The sequence below is a fragment of the Pseudoliparis swirei genome, chromosome 16 (assembly GCF_029220125.1).
Source record: "Pseudoliparis swirei isolate HS2019 ecotype Mariana Trench chromosome 16, NWPU_hadal_v1, whole genome shotgun sequence".
Lineage (NCBI taxonomy): Eukaryota > Metazoa > Chordata > Actinopteri > Perciformes > Liparidae > Pseudoliparis > Pseudoliparis swirei.
In genome coordinates this window covers 24,201,994-24,215,973 of record NC_079403.1, presented here as the reverse complement: position 1 = coordinate 24,215,973, position 13,980 = coordinate 24,201,994, and the positions used below count along the sequence as shown (strand labels likewise).

Sequence of the window (13,980 nt, the reverse complement as noted above, 5' to 3'; positions counted from 1 at the left end):
GAGCGTGGAGCGGAGAGCCGCCCGACGGAGAGCCTTCTGCCGCAGCTCCATTAGCTCCACATGTACGCGGGACTATTGTTGTCCGGTAGCCGCCCGACGCCTCCCGGAGCAGCCAATGGGACATGGCGACCTTCTGAAGAGACGTTAGCAGCATTTCTGTCGCCATTCTCCCCCCCGGTGTGTGGATATTAGCCTGTTGGTGAAAGGTAGGTCCTCCACTGTGTCTCCATTCGGCAACACGAGTGAAGGTCAACGGGCTCCACATAGTGGAGGACACGGGCTCCGTTTAACCACTAAGCTGACTTTATTTTTGATATTAATTATATATATTTAATTTGTATTCGCATGGTACCCTTAAAACACAATTTGGTTAGTGTTAGTCAGAGCAAAGGCGTCAAAATAAACTTGTATTTTGAATGTGGCTGTGTGTGGCAGCTGGCTATAACTTCAAGTTATAGTCACTTTTATGTTGTAAGATGTTTCATTATATTACAAAATATTCATTTTTAATAGACTGGAATAATAACGTTGACAGATATAGTGGTTATTGCCCGATATTAGCTTCAGTATCCGCCTTTATGTTGATTGACAAGTGAGAAGAAACTGCGTTAAAGACAAAACCAAGATATGTTTGAGGTAATAAAAGAGTAATGTTAAATAAAGATACATGCATATATAAATATATTTTTAAACGTATATGTTACATGACATAATTCAGAAGTGTGTTACTATATATATATTACGAGTCTCACTTGAGGAGAAGTATTGTTCTCGGCTGGAAACACGAGTAGATTATTTTACATTTTTAAAAGGGCTGTGACTCATATTTACTCAAATAATTTCGCCAAAAAACAAAGAAGTCTCGTGTCGCTATTTTTATAAGAGACGGACTCGCAGGAAGATGCATTTTCTCTCTTCCGGTTGTCAACCGGAAGTAGCGCGGTTCAACATGTCAGTCTTTACACAAGTCTCCAAAAGATAAATACGATATGTTTTTGACATTGTAATAAAAAAGACTCATTTACGAGGACTTCTTTTGAATTGTCTCCCTGTTTTCAACGTCAACAGACAACATTCAGCGGAACGTTTCCTGTTTACGAGGCGGAGGAGTGTTGTCCGGTGCAGTGTTGGCCGGTGCTCTGGGCGCTGCTGCCCCCTAGTGGTAGGTGAGCGCTACTGCGGGGACACAGTGGGACAGACACATTGGCACTTGTAACTCAAGATTCAAGATGTGTGTGTGTGTGTGAGTTCACAATCCTGATGACTCTGTTCTTGCAGCGTGACTACTTGGGCTGACTTGGGCTGCAACTAACGATTATTTTGATTATCGATTAATCGGTTGATTATTTTATCGATTAATCGGATAAAAAAACTTTAATTTTCAACCCTTTATTCAAAACAGGGTCCATACGGTCATGGAAAACCTGGAAAAGTCATGGCATTTTTAAATGGCTATTAGCAGGCCTAGAAAGGTAATTGAAAAAAATAAAATCCCAAAATATTTGGAAAAGTAATGCAAATTTGTTTTATTCAAATTTTTATTTACACAGTATATATACGGTATGCTTTGGAATTCTCATTGTTAGTTTAAATACTACATCTTCTCACTTTGTCACGTATAGACAGTTTTCACAACATGTTTAATCATAGAAATGTGGTTTAAAGTCATGGAAAGGTCCTGGAGACCCACTGGTCACCATGGTGATGAACCTGTTCACTGGTCAGCATGGTGATGAACCTGTTCACTGGTCACCATGGTGATGAACCTGTTCACTGGTCACCATGGTGATGAACCGTCACAAACAGACTGACAGCTCTCCTCTCCTGAGCAGTGGTCCCCATGTGGCCCCGCCCCCTGAACAATATCAGAGACGCGTTACGATTTATTATTGTTTTCACCCGGCCCGCTGCCGTTGAGATTGCAGTGAGACGGGGAAAAAATGTGAAGTGGTGCTCTTCACAATAAAACATCTTTGATGAGACGTGTCGCGTCTCGGCCAATCAGCGTTCAGATGTCCACAGCGTTTGGGAAGTTAGGTTAGCTTGAATGTTAGCCCGCTACATCTGCTGCTGTCACGCTGCACGGTGCAGCGATACTAACAAAGTACCCGTACGTTAAAAACGATGTGATTTAGCATATTTTTAGTATCGATACTTCATTAAAAGAGCGATCAGAGCGCACGCGCTGCTCCGCTCCGTTAAATGGTGTCTGCACGCGCAGCGCTCACAGCGTCGTGGCTTATCTCTGTTGCCTTTCTCCGTGGAAAAATATTTTCCGCTGTCCGCCACGGAATAAATAACCACGTTTTCTACGTTATACTCTTGTGGAAATGCCACACACGTGGTGACATGTAGCGCCCTGGTGTCTGGGTTCATAACGTCACCCGGAGGCGCACTTAGCTCCGTGAATGTCTCCGACTACGTGAAGGACTTCCGCATCCAGCGCCACGTGAGCAGCAGCAGCCAATTAGATTCATCAACAGAGGAGCAGCTCAGCGCTGATTGGCTCTCACAACGCAGCGTTCAGTCTCTCCTCTCCTTCCGCTCCGCTCTGGTTTCTCCTGCGCCGCTCTGCGCTCAACTCAACTTTGTTTATACTCCGCGACTTATTGAGCGCCGTAATAATCGCGCGACACAACGAATCGATAATGAAATTCGTTGCCAACTATTTTAATAATCGATTTTATCGATTCGTTGTTGCAGCCCTACTTGTAACTTGTAAATATATTGAACTTGTTCTTCTCTTTTTATAAATAATTTAGAAAGGACGAGTGTACATTTCTGATAATTAATTTGAAAATTAATTAATCAATCCTAAATTAAATTAAATGCGTTCGTTCTCCTTATAATCAACAGTTATCAATTCACTGGCCTCAATAGTTTCTATGAATTGGTTTCAGTCTCAATCTTCCAAAAAAAATATATGACGTGTTTAGAATGCTAAACATTATAATATATGGTTCTGAGGGTTCACCTACTTTTAAAGTTTAATAAATGTAAAATTAGCTGAACTAATCATCACAGTATACTGTCGGTCATCACAGTTCCACGGGATAATGTACGTGTGAACCAAGACTGAGCCTGTTTTTATATGTCTTATCTTTACGCAGGTCCGGATGGATAAAAATGTTCGGAAATTTCGGAACCAGGACAGCAACCCATGCATCGAGGTGAGCTCACCGGTGCTCTGCAGCCCTCGTTGTGTTGAGTATGTGGCTTTGCTCATGTCGTCCCAATTATCCCCCGAAACTAAACTCCTTCTTACCCGGGTTCTTAACATCACCCGGAGGAGATCCGTGGGTTTCATTGAGCTGTATTCACTGGCAGGCCGTATGAACTCAAAGTAAACTGATTTTTCTGTGATATACACTACCGTTCAAAAGTTTGGGGTCACTTAGAAATGTCCGTATTTTTCAAACTAAAGCACTGTTTTTCAATGAAGAGAACATTAAATGAATCATAAATACTCTCTCTACATAGTTAATGTGTAAATGACTATTCTCTGGTGTCTAAGAAAGTCTCTCCAGAGGTGTGTAGAGGCCCATCTCCATGTTCTAATGGTACATTGTGTTATCGCCTTAGAAGACTAGCGGAGGGGTAGAAAACCTTGAAACCCTTTTTATGTGAGCGCAGCTGAAAACGGTTATGCTGCTGAGAGAAGCTCTAAAACTGGCCTTTGAGACATAAGAAGAACAACATTAATATTTACAATAACAATCATTATTTATAACCTCCTCAATGTCTTGACTAGATTTTCTATTCATTTGATGAATAAGTGAATTTTCATGGAAAACACCAACTTGTCTGGGTGACCCCAAACTATTAAACAGTTATGTATAATAATAAATGAATAAAAGGGATGCATAAATAACAACTCAATAATGCAGATTTGTAAAAAGTCTGACTATGTTTTGTTAGTTCTGTCCAAGCAAACAACAACGTGTTTTCTCGATGGAGCGATCGACGCTAGGCCGAGCTAACGATGTAGCATCTCCATCAAACCGTGTCATCGAGGCGTAAACACGGCAGCGTGGTTATTGTTTGTAGCGTATGGTTCATACACAAACATGTAGACACCGTAGAGCTCTGGGTGACGGCAGCGACCGGCTTTAAAGAGACGGCGCCACCAAACGTTTAATTCTGTCCTGTCGTTGTAAATTCTTCTCTTTCAGGAGAGCGACGGCTCCCAGAAGTGTTTGGGTGCCAACAACTACGACAACAGCATGTGCACGGCGTATTTCCTGAGATACAAGAAGTGTCGGAAGTACTGGGTGAGTGTGTGTGTGTGTGTGTGTGGGGGGGGGGGTGAGTGTGTGTGTGTGTGTGTGTGTGTGTGTCTTCTGTGTGGGGGATAACAAACATTTACGGCGTTTCTCAATCAGCGTACTTGTGCGTACTTCCCTCTCCTTGTGTCCTCGTGCCTCGTCATCAGTCGCAGCCCGAGTACATGTTCCAATTCAAAGTTCGCTTCTCGCAAAGCACGGTCAAAACGCCCGGATGTGACTTGATCCTCCCACTTTACCCAGGATGCATCAGAGGAGACTTGTGCGTACTCTGGCCAGCATATATCCCAGAATGCATTTCACCAGCAACCGGAAACAGTAGCGGAGGAGAAAATAAACAACTGACAGTTGACTTTTTATAAATACTGTTGTTGAGTCATGGAATGTAATTTTAGGATGTTTTGTTTATTTGACAGTAAAAAATAATTTACAGTGAATATTTAGAGTAAACCCAGGAGCAAGAACAGCTGATGTGGTGACGTCATCAAGTCAGCTGCTGTTCCAATCGCAGAAAGACCGTCATCCGGAGTCTGGACTCCCAAGACCAAACTCCAAAAGAACACAAGTCTGTACTCGTGTACTTTGAATTGAGAAACGCCATTAGTGTCCATCCTACTCTCTGTTTGGGAAGATGGGGCAGTACTGCCCCCTGCTGGTTGCACAGAGTAATACAGTTTAATAAAATGCGAAAAGAGTCAATTATTTGATGTCTTTCTGAATTCACCAAAAGGTTTAAAATATATATACAGGACTGTCTCAGAAAATTAGAATATTGTGATAAAGTTCTTTATTTTCAATAAAAAAAAAAAAAAAAATGTGCATTTCTGGATTCATTACAAATCAACTGGAAATATTGCAAGCCTTTTATTCTTTTAATATTGCTGATTATGAGCTTAAGAAAACTCAAATATCCTATCTCTAAATATTAGAATATCATGAAAAAGTATACTAGTAGGGTATTAAACAAATCACTTGAATCGTCTAATTAACTCGAAACACCTGGAAACACATTTTCAAATGTTTGATTTTGTTTTGCTGTTATAAATCTTTTTAAATATTCAAATTTTATGAGATAGGATTTTAGAGTTTTAAGCTGTAAGCCATTATCAGCAATATTAAAAGAATAAAACTTGCAATATTTCAGTTGATTTGTAATGAATCCAGAATGCATTTTTTTTTAATTTTACACAGAAAATAAAGAACTATATATATATAACCTGATTTGAAGCAACAGAATCAAGATATCTTGACTTTTAAACTACGTTAATAAGAACAACCAGTCGGCTTGTGACGAGGGCAGAGCTGCAACGTTCAAGAAGCTCGAGTCTGAACTGAACGCTGTCACATTAATGTGAAGGTCAGATTCAATATGCAGAGACATGACATTAAATGCACGTCTTGTAATCTATGAATTAACATTTGTTAGGGACACAGAAAATCAAATCAGTTTAATTCTGAGTTGTGGAGGAAATTCTGAGTCCATCAAATCTGTTTTTCTTTGGCTGCAGGTTTTCTTACATGCCAACTCGACGGAACACAACCACATCTCTTGATAGAGTGTCTACTAATAATGGATCATAAGAGTTGGTCGTACGCAGCTGAGCATTTTGTGTGTTTCCTCTTTGCAGCACAGCATCATGCTCCAGAGGAGGCGAGACGGCGTGACCCCCGACATGCCCGCCGCTGCAGAGAGGCAGGAGATCCTCGCTGCGGTGGGAGGGAAACCGTACTGAGAGGCAGCGGCAGGACGTTTAGGCCACGCCCCCACAGCCCGGTGACGCCAATGCAACGCTTAGGACACGCCCCCACACACACTGGTGATACCACTGGGACTCGAGGCCCCGACCTGTCCTCAGACTCGGGTCTCTGAGTGGTCCATTATGAAAAGAAAAGGATGTTATTATTGTTTATTGAGGTTTATGAACGCTACATAAAATGAGCTGAGAGCTTTTTGTTTTGAAGGAAAACGTCTAACAGCTGAGAATAGAATAGCCGGAGCAAGTGGAGCTCAGCTGTATGTTAACCACATCTGTGACCTCTACAGCGACCTGTGACCTCTGTCGTCCGTCTAGCCTTAATAAAATATCAGTATTGTATCGATGTCAATGTTTCCCTAATTGATTTTACTCAGTGTTTGTCTATATTTCTTGAAGGGTTGTGAGTCTAAATGTATTTCAGTATTCTTCTCCTCATCGGTGATGTGTGTGGTCCTAAATGTCTGAGATCTCGGAGGAGCCTCACCACAGGAACTCAATTAATCGCATCATTCACATTTTTTGAGATCCGATGATATGAAAACACCCGGGCTATGATGTCTGAAGTCGGATCAATAATCAGATGATTGATAATTCTTGATTCCATTTGCTGTTTTTTTAGGAATTCTCCATTCTGGTGCTTATGAGTTCATTAATGACCACACGTACTTTAAAGAGCATTATTTATGGTTTACTTTAAGGGATTTATTGGTAGAAATGTATTCTTTATAACATTTTATACAATAAATGTTATCAATTGTGTATAATCTTCAAACTATAGGAACCACCAGTAGCTCTGCAGTGAGTGAGTGCAGCTCTCTAGTGGGCAATATTCAATTTATTTTGTAGAGCCCAAAATGACAAACTCCCCTCCGATGGCTTTACAGTCTGTACACATATCCCTGACCTTTGACCTCACATCGGATCAGGAACAACTCTTTTCATGGGGAAAAAAGGTAAGAACCCTTCAGGAGAGCAACAGAGGAGGATCCCTCTCCAGGATGGACTGAAGAAGAGATGTCATGTGACCAGGAGGCACAAAGGAGGAGTCAGGGGTCAGGACCCTGGACTCAGGACCGGCTCCAGACACATCCAGGTCCAATGGACCCTACGAGACGGGAAGTCACAAAGACTCCGGGGAGGAAGTAGAGTTAGTAAAATGTGATGGAGAGAAGTAAATTCATCCATATATCTATAGTTTTAGTGAGAACACGAGCTGAAGCATTCTGGATCAACTGGAGGGACTAAAGAGACTTATAGAGCAGCCTGATAAAAAAGAGTTGACTTAAGAGACTTATAGAGCAGCCTGATAATAAAGAGTTGACTTAAGAGACTTATAGAGCAGCCTGATAATAAAGAGTTGACTTCAGAGACTTATAGAGCAGCCTGATAATAAGGAGTTGACTTCAGAGACTTATAGAGCAGCCTGATAATAAGGAGTTGACTTCAGAGACTTATAGAGCAGCCTGATAATAAAGAGTTGACTTAAGAGACTTATAGAGCAGCCTGATAATAAAGAGTTGACTTCAGAGACTTATAGAGCAGCCTGATAATAAGGAGTTGACTTCAGAGACTTATAGAGCGGCCTGATAATAAGGAGTTGACTTAATAGACTTATAGAGCAGCCTGAGAATAAGGAGTTGACTTCAGAGACTTATAGAGCAGCCTGATAATAAAGAGTTGACTTAAGAGACTTATAGAGCAGCCTGATAATAAGGAGTTGACTTAAGAGACTTATTAGAGCAGCCTGATAATAAAGAGTTGACTTAAGAGACTTATTAGAGCAGCCTGATAATAAGGAGTTGACTTAAGAGACTTATTAGAGCAGCCTGATAATAAGGAGTTGCAGTAATCTAGTCTAGAAGTAACAAACACATGAACCAGTTTTTCTGCATCTTTTTGAAACAAGATGTGCCTCATTTTTTAAATGGTATGTAGATGAAACAAGTTAAAGGACTAGTCCTGATCAAAGATGTGTTCAGAAACTATATAATTCGATAATTGTCTATCCTGAGGACACATTGACACGCCAACTAGGAATCAACTAGTTTTATCATCATGATGACTTTCAATTTTCCAAATTGCAATTTCAAAATAATAGTTTTCTGAAATTCTTGAAAAACACAGTTCACCAGACCTGGCTCCACCAATAAAAAGCTGCTTCTAAGCCTCTAAACCTTCACGAGTCTTTATTGATCAGCCCTACTAGAAAAAAAGGTTATAACACAAGTATGACTCATATTAATGAAGAAGAGGAAGAGCAATCAGTCCACTGTCTACTGGCTCTCTCTTCTGTGCGCGCTCCCGCGAAGGTGCACGTTTTCATGGGACAGGCAGAACTCGGGACACTTGCGCAGCCCCGCGACCACAGGAGGGAGACCATCACCCCACAGCCCCCACGCCACGAGGGAGACCCCCGCCTCCAGCAGGTACCCCGGGCCGCCAGGAACCGGGACACTCTCACCGGGACCGGAGCCCGCGGCCACGTGTTAATGACGCGCACGCGCACACGTTAAACCTGATCTATCCACCTGGTTAACGACTAGCAAGCATGTTACGAAAAATGATACTTTTAAGTTACTTGTAGCCTACTTATAGTTGTGCAGTTGGACAGATAGGTTAGTCGCAGATAAGACTTATGGATACTTATTGATTATCAAATGATTCCTCTTGAAGGTTCAGGAGCTGATCAAGTGTTTCTGTTAACTCCTAAATGTGTGTTTTTTCCTCTATTTATTTTAAATGGTGGTCATCTGTGCATGAGATGTGTGTGTGTTGCGGTCCACAGACCTGCTGACCCTCCACAACCTTCTCATGGATCCATATGTTGACCTCTGCTGTTCACTCGGGTAAGCTAACGGCTCCATTCATAAAGAAGAAGCTTAAAGATGATGCAATGGTTCAAAATAAACTCACTTAAATTAACCAACGGGTTCACAGCTGCTGATGATCATGCTCTCTCTCTCTTTTATCGACAAATCAAAACTGTCACTTCCCCAAAAAAAGAGCTTGTAAATGATTTGAGTAGAGTATCAGTTCTGACCACCAGCCCATCTCCTCCAATCATGATCATAAAATGAAGATTTTCCAACCAGCTGATCTAATAACCTTTCAGACGGCTCCACCATTTTATTTTTTACAATTTCAATTTCAACTCTGTTTATTTTGTAGAGCCTAAAATCGCAAATCACAAACTCCCCTCAGAGGGCTTTTACAGTCTGTACACATAAAAACACCCCTGACCTTTGACCTTTGACCCTCACATCGGATCAGGAACAACTCTTAAAATATAGAGAATGGGTCCACTTTGAAATACCGATCTTACACTGACTTACACTCCTTTACAAATTACTACCGCACATGTCTTTTTGAAAATAGTTCCCATCAAATTCAAATTAAACAAAACCAATATTCAACAAAACGAGTTGTACAAATAATAATATGCAACCAAACTTATTATAAATGACATAAATAATATTGATGGCAGTTAAAGGGACATTTTACTCAAGTACATTTTTCTTTCAACAAAAAATGAAAAGAAAACTATTTCAAGAAAAGATGGAAAACATTGCTAAAATTGCAAAAAATTGCTAAAATAATGAGTACAGTAGTCCTCCCATTCACATGTATTGCAACCTCCGAAATGACGAATGCGGCCCGCCACGTTATTTTATGTGGCCCCTGACGGCTTGAAAGAAACATGATCACCCTATTTTGAAAGAAATCTGAGAAAAATATCCTGTGCTTTTATTTTGAAGGTTTCAAATTATATGGATGTATGTTATAATATTAGAGACATTTTCTGATGTAGAATGTTTCTACACTCAAATAAACAATAATCAAATGCAAAGAGAGTTATTTAACAGCATGTTCGACAGTAGTTTATACAACCGGCCCTTTAAGAGGGCGGCCATGATGCTGATGTGGCCCACGGGGGAAATGAGTTTGACGTCCCTGCTGTCGACCAATCCCTCTGGTTGATTTCAGATTCATAAACGGCTCATAAAAGAACCGCCTGGATACATCTCTAACGTCTGACTCCTCCCCTTCCCTCAGACTTCCTGCGTGGATAGCGTCCGTGCTCCACGCGGCCAAGCGCCTGAAGAGCGACCGCGCCCGGCGCAGGAAGGCCTACCGGCTCCTGCAGAGGAAGCTGGTCAGTGCTCCATGTAGCAACGTGTCACATGACGCTGAAGGTCATGTGACATGTTGTTGTGTCCTTGTCGGGTCTGACATGAGAAAAGACCATCTCCTGCCCTTATGATGGGTGTGAGGTAACATGGACACACAACCAGCTGGGGGATTACATTTATGGCTAAATTGTCCATATTTTAGACTTAATTAAATAACTATTTCACAATAAGGGCCAGTACAAAGCAGGATTAAAAACTAGAGCTCAGGGTGGATTGATACCGACTCTTTGTGACCCATCTTCAACCTTTTAATGGTTTTATTATTTTATTGTTTGCCTATTTGTGTTGCACAACATGTTCGAATGCTAATGTGCTAATAAATATGCTCATGTCCTTATGTGCTAATGTCCTAATAAGATGCTAATGTACGAATGTGTTAATGTGCTAAAGTGCTAATGTGCTAATAATATGCTTATGTACTAAAGTGCTAATGTAATAATAATATGCTTATGTACTAAAGTGCTAATATGCTAATAATATGATAATGTACTAATGTGTAATTTGAGTTCACACACTGCATCCATGTTGGATACGTGATACTAAATCATTGAGACTGAGTGAACATTGAGATAATTTAAAGTCTTGCTATTGGTGGAAGGCTTGAAGGCTGTCTGCTCATTGGCCGGTATGTGTGTATTGCTGCTGTAATGTGTGTGTGTTTGCTGCCCTCTGCTGGCATATTTGCCAGAAGCGGTGAAGGGGATTTTTGTTTTATCCAACTGGGAGACTGTGTGTCAGTGCAGGTCCGTCTTTAAATCCGGGGGGTTGTCGGTTCAATCCCCGCCCTAGTCGATGGGTCCTTGAGCAAGACTCTTGACCCTGAGTTGCTCCCTGTAGCTGTGAGCACGGTGTATGAATGTAACGTGACTGTACGTCGATAGATAAATAGATAATAAGCGTCAGCTAAATGAGATGTGATGTAATGGCTCTGCCCTAGCTGCAGTGCACGTCAACCACCACAAGGTGGCACACGACTCACTGGTCAAATCACCAAGGCGGGAGGAAAGAGATTCTGGCGTCTTCCATGCATGTTGTGGTTTCCTCCAAAGCCCAAACCTTTGAGTCCTGGATCCCAGGACCGTGAGAGAGAAGTAGAACAATGAACTAGAAGTCTGAACAAGTCTTCTGACTCGCGGTAGACGAGATTTATAGTTGGTCCAAAGCAATCACTCCAAAGTCATGAAGGCAGGATCGCTTTCGATGCTTCTCGTCAACACCGCCAACGGCCATTGGAGGAGCTGGTTCACCTTCAGGAGAGGGATTGATTCTGGTAAACCCAGAACCCTCTGGGGGGGGATTAGATCCCATCTGGAGGACTCGGCTGGGGAAGTCCATACTACCTTTACCTGGATAGAAAACGATCAAAGCCTTCAGGATTAGTGTTACACTTACAGCCACAAGCACACTAACACTCACGTGACATCCATACACCGTGGACACGGCTACAGGGAGCAGCTCAGGGTTGAGTGTCTTGCTCAAGGACACATCGCCTGGGGCGGGGATCGACCCGCCGACTCCCTGATTGAAAGACGGACCTTCTCACCACTGACCCACCGTCTTCCTCCTCCTCTCTTCATCTCCTCTCACTTCCCGTCTAGGTGTTCCACGGGGTCGGCGTGAAGGAGGGGGATCGGGTCCGGCCCACGTACGTGTACCCCGTGGAGGTGAAGATGTTGGTGCGCTCCGTGTTCCCGGAGGACGTCTGCGACTACCCCGACCCGAGCCACGACCAGGCCGGTACCAGCACGTCTCGCGACCCGTCGGGGCTCGGCAGCAAACCCCCGCGGTTGATCGCGCGGTGCCGGTGTAACCGTGCCGGTGTCGTTGCAGGTGGTGCGCCTCACCGTGGAGGATCTGCACGTGAGATGACCCGGGGCGTCGGTGACCGTGTGATCGGCGTTGGGGTCTCCTCTCGTTCTGAGGCCGTCCTCTTGGTTCTTGGTTCTAGTTCAGAACCATCCGCAGAGATCCGTCTCCATTAAACACGGTTGCAGCGACATGCAGTGTGGAGTGTTTGTAACCGGGCTGGTGTGTGTGCACTAGCGAGGGCGACTGTGGCGCCGTGGTCGTCCTTCACTCGGAGGGTCGGTGGTTCGATCCCCGGCTCCGCTAGTTCATGTCGATGTGCCCTTGGGCAAGGCATTAAAATCACACACACAAAAATCTAAAAAATTCCTCACAAATCCCACTCCACTTAATTCTGTGATTTATAAAAAATATAAAAATAAATGTAATCATTTGCTAAGGATACCTGAGAAAATGCACCTTTCCAATAAATTCAAACTCATCAGACTCTAGCTCCACCTGGAACATTTCAATCAACTTCTTAACTAAAAGTCTAGTGCACCACTTCCACCTCAGTTCAAGGATGGTAAACAGATGTGTAATGACTCTGATGTGATTGTAAATTAACTTTAAATAACTGAGAGGAAAGAACAAAATGTGCTTCTGTTTCCCCGTGTGAGATCAGAGGGATTATAATCTGCCTCGAGTCAAGTGGCAGAATAAATAACACCAACTAGGATTGCTGGACAGCCTCTCCGTCCCTCCTCCTCCTCCTCCTCCTCCTCCTCCTCCTCTCTCATGCAGGCTTCCTTTATGTGGTTGGATGCATACATCCGTTCTGTTGTGGAGGAACTGAACAGTTTTTTGTTGTTTTCCTGCGTCTCCAACACCGGAAACCACCAGAAGTGTCTTCAGCTTCGAGGTGAGATCGTTTCTCTCGATGCTAAATGCTCGTGGCTGCAGGAGATAATACTTTAAAAGCTGTTTTTAAGAAATCTGATGTATAAATTCATGAAATAATCCTGGTTTTATCAAACATAAAGTTTATATCTCCCAGTGCCAGCATCGATACAGCTCTATATATGTATAAAGCCTTCGTAGCTCTGTGTATTTTACTTATTTTATTCTATTTAATGTTCTGTACTATCCGGACCTGGAGTCGGATGTTTAGGTTTGATTGATTGATTTTGAGGCAGCAGGACTAATCCAGGTCCAGAGTCTTTAGTATGGGAGCTTGTTGCGTAACAACCTCCCTCATTAGTTCCACTTTGTCTTTGTTCAACTGTAATTTAATTTAATCCCTAAAGACGTGTGTTCTGCTCTTCTTCACGCCACAGTCTCAGAGAAAAGGAATAGCTGTTGGGCTCTGAAGCCTTCTTAGTCCTCTTTGGGTTGCTGAGTTCTACACTCAGACCCATCGTGTACCGCCCGGGGTTAGGGAGGGGAAAGTAGTAGTTCTGCTTGTACTTGAAGTATTTTTTTCAACCCTGTACATTTCCATTTGAAAGGCTTCTTTTTATATGTTAACTGTTTTTTGTTCTTCTAAATTGACTCTAAAGAGGAAACCTTAGTCTCGGATGGAGAAGAGTGATTTCTGTTGTGGCAATCAGAGCTGCAGAGAAGTGAGAATGCTTCGTGACTGGATGGAGACATATCATTAATAAACACTCGTTTGTGATACAACTGAAAAAAGGCAAAGGAAGAGTTTATGTTTATGTTCATTTTAAGTTTATGTTTATTAAGGATCCCCATTAGTCTACACTAGTCCAATCAATCGCTTAGTCTGAGGTCGGGTGGCGGTGGCAGCAGACCCAGCAGGCTGACCCAGACTCTGACCCGCAACCCTGTCCAGCTCACTGTGGGGGGTCCAGAGTTCTTTGAATCAGTGTGTGACAGGACCACCGACCCAAAGCCAAGATGCTCCAAGAGTTCTGAATCTCTCCTGAACCCCCGTGGTGGCGTTCT

General features: G+C 42.7%; 2 protein-coding genes across 5 annotated transcripts in view; both read left to right on the top strand.

Moving 5' to 3' along the window:
* On the top strand, positions 1-6,384 carry chchd7 (coiled-coil-helix-coiled-coil-helix domain containing 7). Of its 2 annotated transcripts, none has more exons than XM_056434557.1 (5): positions 1-206; positions 1,069-1,166; positions 3,111-3,170; positions 4,173-4,271; positions 5,912-6,384. In XM_056434557.1, the coding sequence occupies exons 3-5, from the start codon at positions 3,117-3,119 to the stop codon at positions 6,014-6,016; spliced, it is 258 nt and encodes an 85-aa protein (XP_056290532.1). In that variant the 5' UTR covers positions 1-206; positions 1,069-1,166; positions 3,111-3,116; the 3' UTR covers positions 6,017-6,384. The 2 variants fall into 2 exon arrangements, with proteins under 2 accessions (XP_056290532.1, XP_056290531.1); XM_056434556.1 differs by having other exon boundaries at positions 2-206; positions 1,069-1,162.
* A 5,942-nt stretch (positions 6,385-12,326) lies between these two features.
* The window catches only part of arhgef4 (Rho guanine nucleotide exchange factor (GEF) 4), a 35,266-nt gene continuing 33,612 nt past the window's right edge, over positions 12,327-13,980 (top strand). For all 3 annotated transcript variants that reach the window (XM_056434151.1, XM_056434149.1, XM_056434148.1), the window contains exon 1: positions 12,327-12,937. The gene's annotated coding sequence lies outside the window, so the exon portion shown is untranslated. The remainder of the gene's footprint in view (positions 12,938-13,980) is intronic.